At 33.3% G+C, this 21,180-nt stretch overlaps 3 protein-coding genes across 4 annotated transcripts; 1 reads left to right on the forward strand and 2 right to left on the reverse strand.

Moving 5' to 3' along the window:
* Positions 1-1,493: 1,493 nt before the first annotated feature.
* Positions 1,494-10,890, forward strand: LOC120281713. 2 transcript variants are annotated; one of them, XM_039288413.1, is made up of 23 exons: positions 1,494-1,582; positions 2,310-2,388; positions 2,489-2,959; positions 3,128-3,258; positions 3,356-3,430; positions 3,580-3,714; positions 3,937-4,055; positions 4,374-4,676; positions 4,746-4,824; positions 4,992-5,097; positions 5,174-5,284; positions 5,588-5,751; positions 5,837-5,957; positions 6,130-6,354; positions 6,437-6,627; positions 7,344-7,511; positions 7,602-7,707; positions 7,795-7,932; positions 8,046-8,210; positions 8,292-8,492; positions 8,712-8,900; positions 9,065-9,133; positions 10,571-10,890. In XM_039288413.1, exons 2-23 carry the CDS (start codon positions 2,338-2,340, stop codon positions 10,706-10,708), a joined length of 3,456 nt encoding a protein of 1,151 aa, XP_039144347.1. In that variant the 5' UTR covers positions 1,494-1,582; positions 2,310-2,337; the 3' UTR covers positions 10,709-10,890. The 2 variants fall into 2 exon arrangements, with proteins under 2 accessions (XP_039144347.1, XP_039144346.1); XM_039288412.1 differs by having other exon boundaries at positions 1,496-1,582; positions 8,706-8,900.
* Positions 10,891-11,326: 436 nt separating this feature from the next.
* On the reverse strand, positions 11,327-16,393 carry LOC120281661. The gene is made up of 6 exons (XM_039288355.1): positions 16,071-16,393; positions 14,124-14,214; positions 13,845-14,017; positions 12,992-13,019; positions 12,771-12,879; positions 11,327-11,793 (listed from the first exon to the last, which is right to left on the reverse strand). Exons 1-6 carry the CDS (start codon positions 16,341-16,343, stop codon positions 11,712-11,714), a joined length of 756 nt encoding a protein of 251 aa, XP_039144289.1. The 5' UTR covers positions 16,344-16,393; the 3' UTR covers positions 11,327-11,711.
* A 1,425-nt stretch (positions 16,394-17,818) lies between these two features.
* LOC120282470 (mitochondrial uncoupling protein 5-like) lies at positions 17,819-19,040 on the reverse strand. The gene has a single exon (XM_039289294.1). It carries the CDS (start codon positions 18,994-18,996, stop codon positions 18,025-18,027), a length of 972 nt encoding a protein of 323 aa, XP_039145228.1. The 5' UTR covers positions 18,997-19,040; the 3' UTR covers positions 17,819-18,024.
* Between the last annotated feature and the right edge of the window lie 2,140 nt (positions 19,041-21,180).

Below are 21,180 nucleotides of genomic sequence, written 5' to 3' on the forward strand. Positions count from 1 at the left end.
AATAATGGATCAAAAGTAAAGTTTGTGGCCAACGACCAAATGGTTTATTTGTATACGGGTCACTGATAGAGCTCTTCACCGAGTGGTGAGAGTTCGATTCTCAGCTGAGGACACATTTTCTGGAAGATGTGAGCGGTGGTTGTGTGCGGGTAGTCCCAGCGCCCATGTGTGTGCGGGCCCCGGCCCCACTCCCCACTTGCTCCACCGAAGCTTGTGCATGCTCCTGATGGTTTAGCAAGGCCTTCGGGTTGTCTGTTCCTTGTAAAAAAAGATAGAGTAAAGTTTGTGACAATAGGCCATTTTAAGATATATATAATAAATCAAATTTAAAGAGTAAAAAGGTCTATTTTTTTTTTATTAGTTAATTTTAAAGAGTAATATGTTGCCACCATCAGCCAAGGAGAAGATAAAGAGTTTGGCATGCTAGGCAAGAAACAAATACATATGTTAAAAGAACATTGGTTTTCCAACATTGACTTAAGAAAAATATTTGGTGTTAGATAAGTTTGTTTATGGATTATTAAGAACTTTAGCTTGGGTATTTGTTGGCCAAACCATTCAAAAAGTTTTAAAGATTACATGCGTGCTTTGTTGGTTAGAAAATCTTTTTTTAAAGTTCTTTAGAGTTAGCTTGGTACATATACAACAAGTGGATGACTTGTTTTATTTTTGTTTTGCAATTGAAGTTGGTCATCTATAATTCAAGCTTACAAGTTTGCTTCTTGATTTATTAAATAAATTTATAAAAACAAAAATTAAATTTGGTTATTTCTGAAAAATGTATTGATGAAATTGCTTACGGATCCCTACAAGTTTTTAATATTTTTTTCGATACTTTTCAATATTTCATTTTTTATATTTTCTTGTCCTTATTACTATATATACACACATATATTTATAAAATACCAAAAATACTCATATTACTGACAGTCAAAACACAAGATGATGGGTGAGTTTGTCTTTTATAGCGTGCGTGTGGTTAGGTGTTTGCACTGCACTAACACACCTGTGCCTAAATGTGAGGAAACAAGCACTAGGAGTCTAGCACTCTATGTTGTCTCTAGCATTAGTGTCATTGAGTAAAGACATACTGCCAGTTTCATATTTATTTAGATTTAAAAATAAATGGTACAAAAAGAAATAAAGATTTTTTTTATATGATAAATTAGAGAAATGTTTATAGAATTGGAAAAACCTTGAGGGATTTTCTTGTAGTATTAAAAAAGCCAGAGAATATTGAAATATATATATATATATACATATATAAAAATGAAAACAAAAAATTGGAATACTTGACTGAGAAAATAAAATAAAATAAAATTATAATAAAGGAGAGCAACAAAAACAAAGGACTGATTAGCAATTAAAAGAAGTTCAAGTACTAATCTGTCAGCTTGAAAATCTATGGGGACTAGTAATTAAATAACTTAGTTTCTTTTTTCAATTCCAACGTTAATTCCAATCACAATTCCGCGGGTTCTCAAGAGTGTGTGTATATATATATATATATATATATGAAACCCTCGCTGGAAGGCTTGCAGAGCTGGAGAAATCCCTAAATCATCTGAAAATCTCTTCTTGTGTGAGTTCTCTATGAGTTATTCTCAGTAATTCAAGCAATTCTTGATTTTGATTGGAACTGTGGAGTGTTATATATATATATATATATATATATATATATATATAGTTGAATTCATGTAGGAAATGGTTCTATTTGTAGAAGTTGATAATTGTTATGGATTTAACCATGCTTTTGGTTATTTTCTAACAAATTTTTGATGTCAATGAAAGCTTTCATGTAGTTTTTGTGGTTGAATTTGAATTGTTAGTTTTTATTTATTTATTTTTGATGGATTTTTACAGGTGAAATGTAAGCAATGCTATATGTGTAGAATTTGAGTTTTCTTTGAGGAAAGTTTAGTGCTTTTATTTCTTTTCTAAGAGTTTTGATGCCACTGAAAGTTTTCCAGCTTGTTGTTCTATTCTTCTTCTTAATTTTTGGTGATGAAATGTTGTAGGACATGCCATTTTCTTAGAATTTGATTATCATTGTTATTATTCATTATAAATTGCTGTGCTTTTGGTTCTTTTCTAGAAATTCTGATTGTATTAATCATTATTTTGTGCAGTTTCTGTCGCTTGAATGGTACAGCTGTTTTCTTTGATTTATGTATTTTTGTTTTCAATTTTTTCATGAAACTGTTTTTTTGGATTTTTCATGGTGAAAGGGTTCATAGATTTTCATGATTTAATATTATGCTTGCAAGATATGGCCCCTTTATCTGATTGTTTTTCTTTTGTGGGTTTAGGCTTATTGTTTTTTCATGTTTAAAAACCATGATGCCCTCTGAGAAACTTGAGCCACAAGGGCTACAATGGCCCCAAGAGGTTAGCGGTGCCTGAAATCTCTGATTTTTGGTTTATTTGTCTTGAAAAAATTGATTCTATTTTCATGTGATTTTGATTGTTGGATGAATGTGTTTTTTAGGAGCATACATTTACTTTGAACCCAAATGATGGGCACTTGCCCCCCAGTGCCATCCCAGTTTCTGTGCTGATGGAGGATGATTCTGATTCAAGCTCATATTTATATGATTCCTCTGAAATTGAGGAGGATGATGTTTCAGATAAAAAAATTCAAGACGTTAACTCTATGGTTGCATTGGCTCCGGCTTCTGCCTCTGCAAAAAGTTTCGGTAATGGGCTTCGGAGGCATACCGATGCTACACATGAGTATGGAGAGACTGAAGTGAAGCAAATGCATCAACAGAGGAAGCAAGGTTTTTTCCATGGTTATGTAGAGAGTTTGTCTTTGGATTCTCGGCGGAGTTTGGAGTTCAGTCAGCCACCAGAGAGAAGCAATGGTGGAGTCGGGACGGATTCACAAAGGAATACTGATGTTAGGAGTTACTTTTACAGTAGTCCGCATCAAGAGTATGTGGAATTGGATGATACAGAGGTTTGTTTTTTGCGGCTGTATTCTGTTATTGTTAAAAGTAGCAATCTTTGTGTATTTAGATAACTTGTAGTATAATTTTGTTGATATCTTGTGTCCAATGCATGCAGTATACTGTTTTCACTTAAGTACAGTTTAAGATATCTGTCAGTTATATTTAACTGCATGCAGAATACACTACTATCATTGCATGGATGTGATCAACCACCATTTGCAAGACCATGTGATACTATCAGTTCAAATGGTTCAGATGGATCATTTTGCGAAAGATTATTAGTTTCACAGGCTAATCAACATGTCAGGTATGTGTAGAGTTAATAATTGTCGCTCTGTTTAGCTTAAGTCTTACATAGAAGAAAGATTAGATGCTTGTATTTATTAACTTCCATGTTTAAATAGGAGCATTTCAATTTGTGCTGAAGCCTCTCTGCCATCTTGCTCATTACCGGTTCGAGTTCCTATTTACCATGCTAGGTAAAACTCAAGATTTTTTAAGTTTCTGGAATCCCTAGATTTAGTGTTATTGTATCAAATGCAAAAGGTGGAGCTACTGCAACTGCAACATTGTTTTCTTTGAAATTCTACAGTCACCGTTGTTTATTGTATTATCTTTCATCTTTTAGAACACAAGGGCCTTGGCATTCTGTAATTGCCTATGATGCATGTGTGCGGTTGTGCCTTTATTCATGGGCTACAGGTTGCTTGGAAGCCCGAATCTTTTTGGAAAACGAATGCGAGTTGTTGCGGAATGCATTTGGGTGAGTTTTATCTAACTTGCTTCATTGTGCATTTTATGAATAAATGATAGTAGAGTGAAATCTTGGAGTTCTGAAATTTAAATTGTCTGAATTTTGTATTGGACTTAAAGATTAGTGATGATTACTTTGAAAATTTTACTAATTTTTTTTTGGATTACTAATAACTACATCAACTGGCCAAGGGATAATTATTCACTAGTCCGTTTAACTTGTGTAATGTAGGCTAAAGCAGATTCTATTACAATCTGAGGAGGAGTTACTGGCAGAGCAGCCTTTGCAGCTTGTCAGTGAAGGGGTTATGGCGAAGCCCCAAAAGACAATTGGCAAGATGAAAATCCAAGGTGGTTTTTTATTATTTCCCGAGTAACTTGTCGCTTTCTCAACAAGTAGCTTCGAACTGTATCTTTATGGTTATAGGAAGTTATGTGATAGATCAACATTTTATTCATGATCTACTTTCAATGCAGTAGTATAAGTGCACATTTGGTCGCTAAACTATGCAAGGAAATTCATTTTGGTCTTAAACTCCAGAGATCAAAAAACTTTAAGTAGGGCACAGAGGTCTGAAACCACTCATGTTTTTTCATAGTTTCAGGACTGTTTGTGCACTCTTTGTCTTAGTTTCATGTGTAATGCACTAATATATGCTAACATTGCAGTGCGTGAAGTCAAAATCTCTCCGAACTTGACTCCAGGATGCAAAGTTTTAGCAATAAAGCGACCAACCATAAATTTTGGTGCTTTACATGGTCATCTGTCCAAGCTACAATTTACTCTCTCATCAGCAAGGAAATCATTCGGAAAAATTTGTGTATTGCATCATCGACCTGCCAACCTTTCCTTTTCGCAGTATACATTGACACATTTGCGCCATGGTGTCCAGTATATTAAAAAAGTATCAGGACTCCTTAAAAATAAGGCAACAGCTTTGCATAAGAGTTTTTCCTACAAGAACACTGAAGGTACCTAATCTATGTTTACCCCAATGTATATTGTTTCATTTGTACTTCTGACAGTTATGAATTTTTCAGAAATGTATTCTTGTCATTTGAGATTAAAAAGTTCAACAGAGGACGGAGTCATAATGCAGCCTGGTGGAACTCATCTCTTGTGTGTATTGTTCTTCCTTGTTTTCACTAGTGATTTTCCTCTTGAACATGATTCATATTTCTTGCTTAATAAGCTGTAATGGTCTTTGATTGTTATCGACTCTAAAGATACATTTTCTGGTATCCAAAGTTTGGGCCTTACTGGTTAAATTTCTCTGTAAGTTACAGTTTCCCAAGTAGTCTGATGGATGATTTGGTTGTCGAAGTCTACAATTCAAGAGGAAAGCTTCATGGTCATGTTATTGCTCAGTTAGCTAATATTTCTGAAAATCCAGTAAGCATTTATCCTATAATGATGGACTGACTAGTAAGAAGCAGTGTGGGTTACATAATTATTCTCTTTAATGCAGGGTGGTAAAGCATGTTGGTGGTCTATTTATCGAAAGTCAGATCAGAAACGTGTGGGCAAAATTCTAGTCGATATAAATTACACAAGCAGTCTTGACGAGAAGAATATTAAGGTTTAGTATTTAAAATATAACATGAGGTAGCTGAAAATGCATCATTTTTTGTCTTTTATTTCCTATCTCATTAACAAGCATTTTGGTCTTTTGATGCTGGTAAATTATGGTCTTAAAATCCATCACACCCTTTGAATATGTTAATATATTGCACTAAATGAAAATTTCCTGCTTTCCTTTGTTGAATACTCATTGCAGTCGATCTTTCATGTCATATGTTCAGTGACGAGGTTGCTCAAGCGTCCTTCTCAGCATCTTTGCATTGTCAATAGCACAATTTTCACGCTTCTCTTTTGTTGGCAGTGTGGGTCTGTTGCAGAGACAGTTGCTTATGATATTGTCTTAGAAGTTGCAATGAAAGTCCAACAATTTCAAGAAAGACGGTTATCATTGCATGGAGAATGGAAATGGTTGTTGACAAAATTTGCATCTTATTTTGGTGTTTCAGATGCCTACACTAAACTTAGGTATTATACATAGCTTGGTTTGTTCTATATTTTTTTGCCGTCACTTTGTGTTTTCAATCTTAATTTGTAGTTTAATGTTTATTAGATACCTTTCGTATGTAATGGATGTAGCAACCCCAACGGCAGACTGCCTCACATTGGTGCATGATTTGCTATCACCTGTTATTATGCAAAAACGCAACAAAAATACCCTGAGCCATCAAGAGGTACATCTTTTCTTATTTTCATAATTGAAACCGAAAACAGATAGATCATTTGGCTGCTTAGATTTTACTTTACATCTAAAATATTAAAAAAAATATATATAGTTTACTGTCATGTCTTACTCATTACTACATTTTTCTTGAATAACATCATTTACTGTTGCTTCTGGAGCAGAACCGAATTCTCGGTGAAATTGAAGAGCAAATTGAGCAAGTTTTGGCTATGGTATTTGAGAATTACAAATCACTAGATGAGTCACTGCCTTCAGGATTGGCTGAAGATTTTAGGCCTTTCACTGGATCTCCAGCTCCGGCACTATTGGCTGCCGTCAAGTTATATACTCTTCTTCATGAAATGCTTCTGCCGGAGGAACAATTCAAGCTATGGAGTTATTTTCAGGTTTATGAATGTGCAAAATTGGCAAGAAGGTTCTGTTACTCTATTTGAGATATTCTTGTTCATGAACACTTTGCATGTACAGCTGGCTGTTATGAAGAGATCAAGGAGACACTTGGTTGATTCCGATGAGTTTCTTCCCAGTAATTTTGAAGGCCGTGTGATGGATGCTGTAACTCTTTCTATTGCTTACCAGAAAATGAAAACCCTCTGCTTTAACATGAAGAATGAAATTCTTACGGACATCGAAATCTATGACCAACATGTGCTTCCAAGGTATTCTTTTTTTTAATGTCTCTGATAATGGTTACATTTTCATACTATAACTAAGATAAGCACACACAAACTAACAATGTTCACATTCTTGAATGCAAGACATTTCATAGTCCATTTTTCATGAAAAAACTTTATAAATGAAAATTCAAGATACGGTTAACAAGACTATTGTTTGCGTTAGTTTTATTATGATAGATGAAGAGATAGAATCATTATACATTATACTTCCATTGATGTAACAGAAGATAAAAACACTTTCTTGCTGAAAGTAAAAAAAATTACATTGTTTAATTGCAAACCTCTTGAAGAAAGCTTCATCAATCTTGCTTATAATGGTTATAGAAGTCTTATTGGATTGTCTTCATTGATACCTACAAATACCATGTTTTTCTGTTTTGGCACATTAGCACGATATTATTCATAGCAATAATAAAATCATTAAGATAGCAATCATCTTTCTAGGAACATTACATCAACTTTTATCAATCCATCTTCTCTGGTTGGTTTGTGAATCATCCGATCTTAGTTCATGTTCGTGTCCTTAGCAAACGGTGCTTAAGTGAAGCAATGGATTTCTCTATACTTGAATAATTGTACTTGAACATTTTTTTTTGTCAAAGTCTTCTCATGGCTACTTCACTTGCATTTATTTTCTAGCTAAAAGTTTCCATATCATGTTCAACTAATCACTGCTCTTGTGAAATGTTCATTTGTAGTTTCATAGACCTTCCAAACCTATCTGCATCAATCTACAGCACTGAACTTTGCAGTAGATTGCGTGCATTCCTTGTCGCATGCCCTCCAACTGGTCCTTCCTCAGCTGTAATGGAGCTTGTAACTGCTATCACCGATTTCCCGAATGACCTTACTCACTGGAACATATGGTAACGAATAAACACGTTATTTAATGTGTTCATATTTTGTTTTGTTGGAAAACTATTTTTCTACCATGATGTTTGAACTTTTTTATATAGTCCTGTCCAAGGAGGTGTTGATGCAAAAGACTTGTTTCATAAGTATATAATTTCATGGATTCAAGATAAACGTATTTCTCTGCTGGACTCTTGCAAATTTGATAAGGTATGATATGATCTGCAGTTCTTTTGGAAACTGTTATTATTTGCTATAGCAAAATACTTAGATTTGCCTACAATGATCATAATGCAGGAGAAATACTCAGGGGTTCACACACAGCATCAAACAACTCCATTCATTGATGAAATCCATGAGCAACTAAAGAACATCTTAATTGAATATGAGATGATTATTTTTCTTTGGCCAGGCTACACTTTTGCCCTGGAAAATGTATGAATACATCTTCTCTAGTGCTTCAGAATTTAAATTTTTTCATGTATATATATATATATATACAACTTTTTTTTATGTTTGATCTGTTTTATGTCTTTGCAAATTAAAAGGCAATTGTTGATATTGAGAAGGCAGTCATTAAGGCTTTGGAGAAGCAATATGCAGATATTTTAGCACCTTTGAAGTGCTTTATGAGACCGAAGAAATTTGGACTAAAATATGTTCAGAAATTTGCAAAGCGCAATCCCGTATGCCCTTACATTGTACCCGTTGAGGTGAGCTCCTTCAAACAACTTCTTTAGTTAACAATGTCGGTAAATATGTTACTTGCTGAGATTATGAACTGTCAATTTCAGCTGGGAATTTTCTTAAATTCTATCAAGAGATTGCTCGATGTACTTTTGCCATCAATTGAAATGCAATTAAAATCTTGGGGTTCATGCATCCCTGGAGCGGAAAACAACACTGTTGGAGATCGTCTTAGTGAATTAAATGCGAATTTGAAGACCAAGTTCAGAAACTACATAGAGGCCGTGGTGGAGAAACTGGCCGAGAATGTAAGTATTACAAAATAGTTTTATAACTTCAGTTCATTATTTCTGTTACATGTGAACCAAACACATATTACTCGAGCTTGACTCAATGCAAAAACTAAAGATTGATGTGAGCCTTTTAGTTATTCTAATACGCCAACTTGATACAAGCATCTTTGATTTACTAAGTTAAACTACGTCGTACTGTTCTTAATAATTTCAATTGTTTCCTTTTAGAATCAGTTACAGAATGATACAAAACTTGAGAAGATCATCCAAGATTCAAAGAATGTTGCGGCGGAGACTGATATTCAGAATATGATGCAACCTTTGAAAGAGCAACTGATTCGAACAATCAATCAACTCCGTTCTGTTTTTGAGGTTCATATCTTTGTTGTTCTATGCCGAAGTTACTGGGATTGGCTCGGAAAGGTACACAATTTCACTAAAAAGATCGTCTTTCTTTAATTTTATTCTATTAGTTTAACAAACCACCTTTCTATAACGTCGTCGCATTGTAGTGATTGAAGAAATTATATTAATAATTCCTTGTTACTTTTAAATGATGTTTAAACTTTGATTGAATCTGTTTGCAGGAACTGCTTAATTTCTTGAAAAATCAAGAGAATAAGTCATTATACAATACTTCCAAAGTCATTGTAGATGTGAGTATCTCAGTCTAATTTCCATTTTTCATTAACTGATGAATTGCTTATAATTGTGTATCTTAGTCTGAATCAAGAAGCATAATAGTACTAATTATCATGGAGTTTTCCTTAACTAGTTATGATTATAATTTTTAATTTATTGCATTTCATGTATAGTTATATATGCTCCATAAAACTGTGGATTGTTGCATATGTGTATATCCAATTGCCTCCCTCTTCATGGACTTAATTTGGTTTAGTTTGAGTATTTTAGCAGTAATTAATAACTCTTTAAAACGAAAAATTATTTCTAGAAAATATAAGGGCTCTAACTTCAATTTTAGCTAACTTCTCACAAAGGTATTCTTATGGCAAATTGAGAATAATTATTTTCTAAAATTATGATGCTTGGTAATTGGTCAAAAGACAGTCTGTCTTGCCAAAGAGTTTATACTCCAACGGCATTGACTTCACCATAAAAACTATTGGTGTGGGATATTTAAAAGGTCCTGAGTTCAAATCCTGTTAGACGCACTTGTGATAACAGATCCTTAGTTGAGGATGTGGGCTTGCAACCAACACCTCGCGTCGTCAGGTGAGGGCACATAGGTTGAAAGTTCAATTTTCGGCCAATGCACCCCTGCTATCCATGTTACATCTTGTTAAAAAAAAATTCATGTTAAATTAGGAGATATCTAGCCATTATTTTGGGGATGTATGCTCAATTTTAGACATATGGAAAGGTGAAGGTAAGTATGAGAGCTATTAAAAAATAAATAAATAAATAAATACTGTAAGTTCCTAAATTAAAGGTTATAGTTTGTTTTGGTCCCTTAATTGAACAAGTTTGTTTGTTTACTCCTCAAATATCACCATGACTAGTATGGTTGAGAATTGGTAGTCCAATGATGGAGAAATATACTGCTAATGAATAAATCATTCAATTGAGAGATGAAAACTAATAAATTACTAGTAAATTTTGAAATTTGAGAGATGAAAACTAATAAATTACTAGTAAATTTTGAAATTAAATCTTGAGGGAAATCTTGATTTTATATAATTTTCACAATAACAACAAACTGATAGTCCCAACTATTTGGGATCGGCTACATGAGTCTTTCTCTTTTACACTGTTCTATCAAGAGCCAAAAAACTAGATAATCCAATCTTAGACATATCATTTTGTAAAGTTTCTGCTAAATATTTTTTTTGTCTATCTCTTCTTTATCTATGCCCCTTTACTTGGAAGAACTTCTAATTTTTTTTTATAAAATCATTTACCAGTCATTTAAGAACATATCCATATCATAATAACTGATTTTCTTTTACCTTGTCAATAATAAAAGGTGCAACTTTCCATATGTTTTAACTAATTTTTTAAAAATAATAAATAATAAGTTCTTTGAGAAATAAAGAAGAAGAGATTAATGATAGGAGGGCATGAGTTTGGGGCAGGTGTTGCAGGAGACATTTTTAACACAGATGCAACAAATGGTTGGAGGGGGAAATGCACTACAAGACAAGGACTTGGAACCACCAAGGTCAGTATTGGAACTTCACTCTTTGATTTGCAAGAAGAACACATATATTTGATCACCTGTGCATTTATTGTATATTAATAGGAAATCAAAGTACATATTTATATGATTTTTTTTAATTATTATTATTCCCAAGTTCAATTATCTTGATCTTTGTACCAATAATGATATGTAAATATGTACAATATTATCAAACTGAGTTTCATGAGCACAATCAAAGTCTAATGAAAAGGTTTTTAGTGGCTGAAGAGAAAAATTAAGCAGTCTGAAATGAGCTTCTGAAATTATTAACCTGTGATTAAGTCTATTCAAGAAATACAACAATTAATGATCAACATAAATTTCAAAATCCTTTAGATAAAACACAATTTTCAGCTCTGAATTCACAAATTAACAATGAATTAACAATACTAACACTACGAGTTTTCCAATCGGGATAACAAATAAACATAATTCATTGCACAAGATGACTAAAAAACGAAATACCTACAAAAATTTTACACAGTCAAAGGATTTATAGTTCAACGATGTTAACCCCACTACGAAAAGTATTGATGTTAAACATTCTAAAGATCTCGAGTTCAAATCCCACTAGATGCAATAATAGTAACAGATCCCTAGTTATGAAATATGTTAATAAAAAAAAATCACACATGTAATCTGAGGAAGAATATATACAAACAACCAAGAATATGCTTAAGATTAAAGGCCACAAAAACCATTATAACAAGTTTGTTAGTTCAGAGTGTCCATGGAGACAGCTTTCCTCACTGAACAAGAACAATATATTTACAACTGCACACTTGGTTTAAAGTTTAGATAAATAAATACAGCAAGGGTTTCCATACATGCACTATGATTTTTGAGTAAACAAGCAGTGTGGTATGTCTGGCACAAGAGTGAAAGATCGAAAAGCCATCAAAACTGTGCTTGTCTGAGAAGTAGCAAGTGACCGATACTTGTCGAGTGATATGAGGAATGGAATATGTACACTTTTTCCTCAGTATGTGATCGTAAATGCAATCACATAGTAATGCAAGAGTTTAATTAGTTTACGTTCATAGTAACTTGGATATCACACCGAAAGAACTCCAGACGGCCGCAGTTGCTGCCTTCACTATTGCTGGATTTTGATATATCCTGAAAAGACGAAAACAAAGAGAAAGGGAGAATGAATTACCTGACTGAAATACGATAAATGATACATGAATGGTTCACTCATCTTAAATAAAGAAAATGATACGACCAACGAGTAGATATGAACTTCACTGATATGGTTTTGGTGAAAGATAAACAATTTGGGAAGCATTTTAATGTTGAAGAAAATTAAACATATATAAAGACGGAAAATATCAAACACGATGGTTTTAAGAAGTGCAACTATTCGTGTAATTTTGGGATATGTTCATACAGTTCAAAAAAAAAAAAAAGTTGAGCTTGACTAAGTTTTAATACAGGACACCATAGTAGGATATCTATCATCAACATATGAAATTTTCAATTTCTTAGATTCTACAATGGTCTGTAATTTCTCAGCAAGGAACTCGACATAGACAAGAAACAAATGCTCTTCGATGACAAACTAAAATGACAAAAGTTTTCCAAGACAAAACAAGTACATACTATACACTTAAATTTTGAATGGCTTGATGCAATTGGGGCATTCTTGGCAGTATGTGCCAGAATTTGACTGGTACGATAATAAGACAACCCTTCTATCCTCAAACCATTTACTAATCTCTATGCCTCAAAGTAAATGCTAAAACAGGTAGAGAACCTAGCCGGTGTCTAAAGATGTAACAAAACATAACATCTAAAGCGCGGCATAAATCACACAGCTCAAACATGAACGAAAAATGCTGTGTCAATGCTTAACCCTATCAATATAGCAAATTGCAATCGCATTGTAACACAAACTTAAATAAGAAATGATACTTTACGCATATCAGAGATCAAAAATAAACTGCAAGAAAAAGAAATGTATTGTGGAAAGATAGCATGCATAATTATCCTGAGTTTGAACAATATTACCTGAAAAATGGTTGCTATTGAACAAGAAACTACTAAATAATGCTGAGATAATGGAATTGAAATTACAAAAGAAAATGCACACTTACCCAACTGCAGTTGCACCCCAAGAAGCAACATTATAAATAACTTTGCTTCCATCCCATGCCTTCAGAAGTCTACTCTTTCTCTTTTTTACAGAGAATGTTTTGCTAAGAGCTGATAATATTGAAAGGAAGTGGTAAGCATACCATAAAAACAGGTACTTCAATGGTTGCTATTAATTAATGGTGATGTGAAGAACGAAATAGAATTGTTTCCTGATACTAACCTTCTTGAAGTTTGTTGGGAGACAATTCCTGAAAAAATTAACTGAAACATATGAAACCCCCAGCACGCATAGCATGGCAAAACAAATATTAGAATATCAACTTTCCATGACATATAATGAGCAATTTAATTAAATTCATTCCTCATGCAACTGATTCATCTCACAAATACAACTATTTTGGTTACTTCAAAAACATGCATCATATAATGAAAACCCATATGGATTATACTTATAAATAAGTCATCTTAAGTGTTTAGTGAGAACAGACAAATTAATTTCATAATTATATGTGTATTACACGGTTCAAGATAGTCTGATGAATAAAATAATTAAATAAATTGATGTGAGGGCAAAATTTTGATGAAGAAACTGTATAAGGTCCAAAGTGGAAACTCTCTTCTGATAATGCTATAGGATATTACATTTACTATCTTAGTGATGGTTTATAGGATCCCAATGCTAGGAGGTAATGATGTTTCAGTTCTTCAAAGGTCTTACCCCTGAATTTTCACAGCTGGCCTTTTTCAAGTCATGCAAAATTAAACCAAGAGAAAGGGTGTAGAGAAAGAATTCAAATCCACATCAAATAAAAGGGCTATAAAAATTTGTAAATAGCCTCTGTCCTTTGTAAGCCAAGCAAGACTGAGTTTCGCAATGCTTAAACTCTTTTGCTATGCACTTGTTCTCCAAACCATATGTCAAGGACAATATTATAGAAGAGAATAAGAGATCACAAATATAACACCACTGTTTCCAAAACAATGGGGTTAAGGTAACTGACTTAAACACCAAATTAAAAAGGGGAGATATAGGAAATGAAAAGTAGAAGCAAGCATAGGAAGATGATACATACTTTTGTCTGTTTCAGTGATAGTAGATATGCAGCCATAAAGCCAGCAATGCCCTCCACTACGTCCTCTTGTCTAACAAGCACAAAACTATCTTGATCCAATTCATTCTCGCTGTTCAAATATGTATCTTCCCACAGATCTGCAGTACTGACCATATCCCAAGATGCATTATCATCTACAAATGTATAGAAATACTATTAGCAACAGTGACTGATACTGAATTGAATGCAATATCAAGCAACATTCATTTAAAATCTTAAATGATCCAGTTAGCTACTTACCATAACTATTTTCTAAAACTGATGCATGGATACTCCCAAGCTTTTCAAGAAAGTCAGGTGATTCCACTTTAGACTTGATAAGATCATATAACTGTATAAACAAAAAGAGTTTATACCTGTCATGAAATATACATGACATATCTAAAGCAAAGTAATAAATCACTATGAATAATTTCACCATAGTCTAGAGATATAAAATCAATCATGAGTGTATACACAATTTATGCACAACAGAAGTAACAAAGGTTCCGGAGAAAATACTTACAAGATTTCCTTCCCAACCATGAACCTCAACCCAATCAAAAGAAAAATAAAAAAATTTATATATGCAGTTTCCCATATTTTTGCTACATTGCAAAACTGTGAAAGTTTCCTTTCTTACAATATATATTTTTATAAAAGATTTCTCTACTATTTCTCCTCCACTTCTAAATACTGCCTGTTTATGAAAATTGGCTAATGATTTGCATCATTATTATCCACTATTCACATAGCTACCTCAACCTTTCCATATACCTCATCATAGCATCAAGATATAATCCACTATTCTCGCATTTGCCTTAACCTCTCCATGCGCCTTGTCATATTTAAGAATAACTAATTAATATTTTACCAAGGGGGTTTATGATAAGATATTATATAATCAGTAAATTAATGCCATTACCAAGCATGATGGCCATGTATTTATAAATTTTTGTTAGAAGAGTAAATTATAAAATTCTTATTTGCTATTCTAGAATAAATAATTTGGTTGAATATATTACGTAAATATTTATCAAAAGATGATGAGATAAATATGAATATTAATAAAATTGGAATTTATTATTTAATGCTAATTCTCAAGCTTAAAAATTGGATGTATGTTGAATATGTTATGAAATAATCACAAAAATAAATACAGTTTAGCCTTGACTGATCTTCAAGTTGATATTGCTTCTAGTTACTTTCTTGACAAGGACAATCTTGGTAAATAATTCAAACAGCTCTAGATCTAGTATATATAAAATAAAGATATGTGGTAAAAGTAACGCCTACAAACTGAAAAATCTTTGGCAAAATATCTATGCATTTTATAATCATAGATAAAGAAAGTCAGACAACAGCTGGCTCCTGGTTCTTTCGTTGAAGGAGTTTACTAGGTGATATCAAATAGCTCCGAAATAGTAGACACCTTTACTCATTTAGGTGTATTCAAAAACCTCAAAATTCAAACAGTGCAACAAGCAAAATGATCGTAAAAACAAAAGACAAATACAGTAATCATCAAGGAGACTAATTTCTATATACACATAGAAAGTTAACATCTTTCATGTAAACTTATATGTGACTTAAAACTTAGATCATATTTCCTACACTACGTATAGAAATATTAGTAAATACATAACAATGGACTTATTTCCATTAAATAAGATTCAAAACGTATGATATGCGTATGTATTTGTCATGTGGCAATGATTTCATTTCATCTATGGAGAGGAACATATATCAGGGATTTCTTTCTTCATCCAATTTTTCTCAATCCAAAAAATCCCATCAATGTCACATTGCAAATTTCCCTCATCTCACAACATACTTATCAAATTCAATCCCTATAACAATTGCATCAGAAACCCTAATTCCGTAAGAACTCTATAATCAAGAAAAGAACTCTCATCAATGTCACATTGTAATCAAAACAACCAATCTCCCTCATCTCATCGCATAATTCTTATCTAATTCAAAATCTACAACCATCCCATCACAAACCCTAATTGACCCAAATCCCAATTCAGTAAGAATAACACAATTAAATACTCCAATAACCAAGATCTGATGATTAATTTAAAAAAAAAAACAATTCAATCACATTCACCATCCAAACAAAACACAACAAAACAAAATTAAAGAAAAAACCAAAAAAATCATGAAGAACCCTAGAAAAACAAAAAAAAAAACAAAAGGCATTACCTCCTCGGTTTCAAAATCACTTTCAGACGATCCCACCCCCTTCCCATCCTTCTCCTCCTTCTCCATCATCTGCTCTCCATCATCATCATCATCATCATCATCATCTGTTAGCCCAGCCCCCAAATCCCGATCCGCAACCCTGAGCAATTCAAGGGTTCTCTGGCACTGCTCGATCATCTGATGCAACGCCTTCTTCCCCAATCTGACCTCCTCCGGCATCCTCCGCCGGACTGGCCTCGCCGTCGACGCATCCACCACCTCCATCACCACCATGAAACCCTAATTCCTAACAAGATCTCCAAAACCTCAACATTGAGATTTCAAATAACACCAAAACAATTTTATATATATATATATATATATATATATATAGACGTAGTTGGCCGCCGACGGCAAAGTTCACTGTTTTAAATAGAGAATTACCTAAATACCCCTACATAATTACTAATACAACCTCTGTAAAAATCATATTTATTTATTATTACCTTTAAAAAAATATATTTTTTTAAAAAATTTATGAAATTATAAATTATTTATGTTCTTCATTTTCTTTTTTTATTTTTTAAGAAGTTTTCTGGCTGATTCTACTCGGAGAGTATAAAAAAACAAAATCTATATGAAATATAATTATTTTGAAAAATATAACATAAAAATTCTGAAATTATGCATATATCCTCATAAATTTTTTATGACATAAATATATATATATATATATAGGACTAGTATTTGAAGGGTGTTCACAGATAGTTTTTCTTTTTATTGACCGTTCGATTTGAATCCAACGGTTGACATCATTCATTTCACTGGACAATATTCTATCAATAGTGTTAAGTTTGATGAATTATAAATATTAACACAAAGTATTTATATCTCAACCATTTGATCTTGACCTAGCCGTAAAAAATTTAATCCCACTCAACCACTGTTATTTATATATATATAATTACAAGCCTAAGTTGCAATCATTTATTAACTCACCTTGATATTTATTATAGCATGTAAATTTATTTTATTAATAATTGGAAACTAAAATGTGGAAAAGAATAAATGAATATATTACCAATAATTTATAAATAAAATTTTAAAATATTTGGAAATTCATATTTATGTAATTTTAAGACTCAAGAGAGGCTATAAAAAAATATATTATTTTTCTATGATGTTGTCCAATTAAGTGAACCAGACTTTTAATGTTTTCATTAGTTCAAATAAAATTTTATATAAAATTAGCCTTTTAAATAAATATATAAAGTAATTTTGCTTATTCACCTCTATAATATTTAAATAACTGGCATTGTAATTACTGAGTTTTAATCTTATAATTAGTTAATATTTTATAAGTTTGGTTAAAAAACCAATTAAAGTTAATAAAAGTTTTAGGTACTCTAATTGATATTAAGGAGCATTATATTTCAACCAAAAATAATTAGAAAATTACATACAATTTCATATAAATCAAATTTTTTCAAAGAGAAAAGACAGTTCATGTGAACTAACTTCGTGGACCCCACTCCCACATGCCACGTGCTTTAAAAAAAATCAATAAAATAAACCACTAACATATAAATAATTATTAATTAAAAAAACCTCCTCCGCATAACATGAAAAACATTGTTTTAAATAACAAATTAAATAATAGAAGGACCACACGTTTAAAACAAAATATATATATATATATATATCAAAATTTAAATAATATTAATTGGCACCATCACAGCCCTCCATCCAAAATCCAACGGTGAACAACATTTAAAAAAAACCAACATATATTTTTTTAATTAATTATGGAAAATTCCAGCTCAGCAAAACACCTCCCAACAAACAAGGAACAACACACGACCTTTTTTTTAAAAGTAAAAAAAAGAAAAAGAAAAATAATTCTCGAAAATAAGCATAATTGATCATCATCATCATCAACATCATCAGAGCCGTCCATTTCAAATCCAACGGCTGATCACACGTCCTTGAACAAACGCTTAACCTGTTCCAGCGTCACAAAGAGCACGACCGTGAACGGCCCCTGCCTCGACACCGTCGGCACGAAACCCTTATAAAGGGCCATCACCCCCTCCGCCCTCACCGTCTTCACGGCGCAATCCAGTGCTCCGGCGTACGGCGGCGCCTCTCCCGGCGCCGTGCGCATGTTCATCACCCTCGTCTTCACAACATCCACCGGATTCGACGCCATCGCCGCCACCAGCCCTGCAGCGAAGCTAGCCACGACGTGCGTCCCAAGCCCGTCAGCGCCGGCGCCGCGGTGCCGGAGGATCGCCTCCTTCGCCTGATCGTACGTCGCCAGCTGCGACGCCGTCACGATCATCGCCCGATTCACCGTCAGCGACGACCCCCGCCAGAGGCTCGTCACCCCTTCCTCTCTCGCCATCCGTCCGATCGCATCCACGACGCTCTTGTAGTTCCGGCGCTGCGCGGCTGGGAGCCTTCCGTCGGCTTGCATTCTCACCATCGCGACATCAGCGGGGTTACCAACGGCGGCGCCGACAGCGCCAGCGATGAGACCGGCAGCGATCTTGCGGTGGAGCGGGAGAACTCCAGCATCGCCGGACCAGCTCTTCTTCATCATGTCGTACAACCCCATCCGAGTGGTGGAATAGAGCATTTGACGGAGCACGGTGGCGGAGACGCCGGAAAACAGAGCAGCCGTACCTTCAGATCTGAGGATCTGGACTCCAACCGAGATCGGCCCAGGTTTCGGCAACGGCGCAGTCGATGCCGCCGTGATGTGTGGCATGGTAACAGTGGTATGAAACCCTACCGCCGCCGGCCGGAGAGCGTGCACGGCGGCGGGATTAGGAGCCAAAGACTCACCCTGGAGCTGCATCCGAACCTTGATGAGATCCAGTGGATGCGTCGAGCATCCAGCAACGATCGATGCGATGCCGCCTTCGACGAAACCCTTGATTCCCATCACTCTGATTCTCCAAAAAAAATCAGGTAAAAAAAATTTTCTATAATTTTGGTAATTAATTTCAAGAAGAAGTAAAAAAAATGGGGGAATTAGGGATTTGGGAAAGTAGTGAGAAACGGAAATTAGAGCCAGTTGGAGTTAGGGTTCATCTCGCTGGAAACGAAGAGATGAGAATGGAGAGCAAAAGCTATGGAAGAGTAGTGAGGAACGTTGGTCCTGTGACCCATAAGACTAAGAAAACAATGCTTGTTGTTGATGATGATGATGATGATGATTAGGGTTGGGAATGAGCATGGGTTGAGGAAGAGAGAGTCCCAATTTATAGTGGTTTAGAACACGGTGCTCCTGGGGACGGTGGATTCTAGGGTTTTGCTTTTATTTTTTATTATTATTATTTTTTTTTTAATTATAACTATTTTACATTTATACCCCTGTAAAAATTTAAAATTATATATATATATATATGATCTTATTTGTTTGTTGATTTTATTATACATTTTTAAAATTTATATTTGAGTAAATGTGTTTATAAAAGTAAATTCTTGATTCATTTTTTTTTTTAAAGAAGGTTTTCGTTAAAATTATTTATTTTATAAAAGTTTTGTATTTTGAGCTTTTCTTTTTTGTTTAATTTTTGCAGGTTTTTACAAACAAGTGTTTTAGAAAAAAAAATAATAAAATAAAATAAATTGAATTAAATTACACACAAACTTGTATACTCTTACACTTTAAAAATTAAGATTTATGTGTGTATATCATGGCGTCAATTAAATATTTAGTGATCATAAACAGGTTAGTCAAAGTAGTATAGACTCTTGTAAACATATGATTTATAGTTTAAAGTCTGTGATTTCTACAAAATTGATGAATCAAGAAAAAAAATTTAAAAAAATATGAGTATTGAACCTACTGACTATATTTATTTAAAAAAAACAAATATATTTATTTATTTTATAAAATAGAAATCCAAGCCTACTTTTTGTGTGTGTATACGCAAATCTTAATTTTTTTAAGGATATATATAGAGAGAGAGAGAGGATCAATCATCTATGGAAGTTCATAAATAAGAAATCTATGAATATTCATTATCAGCCGTTGGATCTTGATCTAACGGCTAACATTGATGAACAGTATATACTACAGCAATATAAATAGTAATTACTGTTTGAAACAATATAATCACTCGTGATACAGTTCATCAATGTCAGCCGTTGGATCATATGACGTTCATAGATTTCTTATCTATGGACATCCATAGGAAATGTAAATTCTATATTATATATATGTATATGAGGGTAGGTGCATAATTATAGATTTTAGAGGGGTATAAATGCAAAAGAGCACAACCGTCTGGAACGCGGAAAAGTGGGTGGTGGTGAACTGGGGTTTGATTTATGCTTTGAGTGAGACGCGGTGTTGATTATTATTAATTCAGGGAAAGAGAAGGCTCAGAGGCAGTCTGATTTAGGGAATTAGGGTTTCTGGAAGTGGTACACGATTCGCGTGATCTGAGCCGTTGGATTGAATGGTGGAGCACTGGAGCGGCATCGGATCCTTTTGGCTAAGCGTGAAAATTATTGGAAAGTTCTAATAAAAGAATTATATGGTTTCTGTCTCTCTAAATAATTGTATTTATATATATTCGCAAATTATTGGGAAATTCCAAACTTATTCCATTAACGTATTTTAAAATAATATATATGTATTGTAAAGTTTCTCTTTTGGTGTATAACAAATATATAAAAAAAATTATATATATATATTTATTATATGTTTATATCTTCCATAGAAGTATTTGATATAATAGAATTTAAAAAAAAAAACGTAAATAAGCCAAGTGTCAAAGCGAACATATATGTGGAGCGTAATTATAAACTTAATAATATATGTAGCCTTATGTTGTGCAGGTTGAGATTCGAATTTGTCATCTCAATAAGATACGAACACTTTATACAGGATATTCGATATGAAAAGATCAAATTATCGTTGGTTTATGATAGAAATTTATATCAATCTAAATTAAGGATAAAACTTTATATATAAATCAATTAAATAATCTAGTATAATAAATAGTTGTTTTAGAATTTTTTTTTTCAATGAAATAAATTTAAAACATATATATTTAGGGATTATATCATAAGCAACAAACTCGAAAACATGTATGTTAAGCCAAAAATCAGGTCG

The sequence above is a fragment of the Dioscorea cayenensis genome, chromosome 18 (genome assembly GCF_009730915.1).
Source record: "Dioscorea cayenensis subsp. rotundata cultivar TDr96_F1 chromosome 18, TDr96_F1_v2_PseudoChromosome.rev07_lg8_w22 25.fasta, whole genome shotgun sequence".
Lineage (NCBI taxonomy): Eukaryota > Viridiplantae > Streptophyta > Magnoliopsida > Dioscoreales > Dioscoreaceae > Dioscorea > Dioscorea cayenensis.

Excerpts from the sequence above, each read along its gene's own strand:
- LOC120281713 (XM_039288412.1), top strand. The coding sequence starts at position 2,338 with ATGATGCCCTCTGAGAAACTTGAGCCACAAGGGCTACAATGGCCCCAA. Across the intron at positions 4,677-4,745 it reads TTCCTACAAGAACACTGAAG|AAATGTATTCTTGTCATTTG; the intron begins GTACCTAATCTA and ends TGAATTTTTCAG. Across the intron at positions 5,958-6,129 it reads ATACCCTGAGCCATCAAGAG|AACCGAATTCTCGGTGAAAT; the intron begins GTACATCTTTTC and ends CTTCTGGAGCAG.
- LOC120281661 (XM_039288355.1), bottom strand. The coding sequence starts at position 16,343 with ATGGTGGTGATGGAGGTGGTGGATGCGTCGACGGCGAGGCCAGTCCGG. Across the intron at positions 13,020-13,844 it reads TATCACTGAAACAGACAAAA|GAATTGTCTCCCAACAAACT; the intron begins GTATGTATCATC and ends TAATTTTTTCAG. Across the intron at positions 11,794-12,770 it reads TGGGGTGCAACTGCAGTTGG|GATATATCAAAATCCAGCAA; the intron begins GTAAGTGTGCAT and ends TCGTCTTTTCAG.
- LOC120282470 (XM_039289294.1), bottom strand. The coding sequence starts at position 18,996 with ATGGGAATCAAGGGTTTCGTCGAAGGCGGCATCGCATCGATCGTTGCT.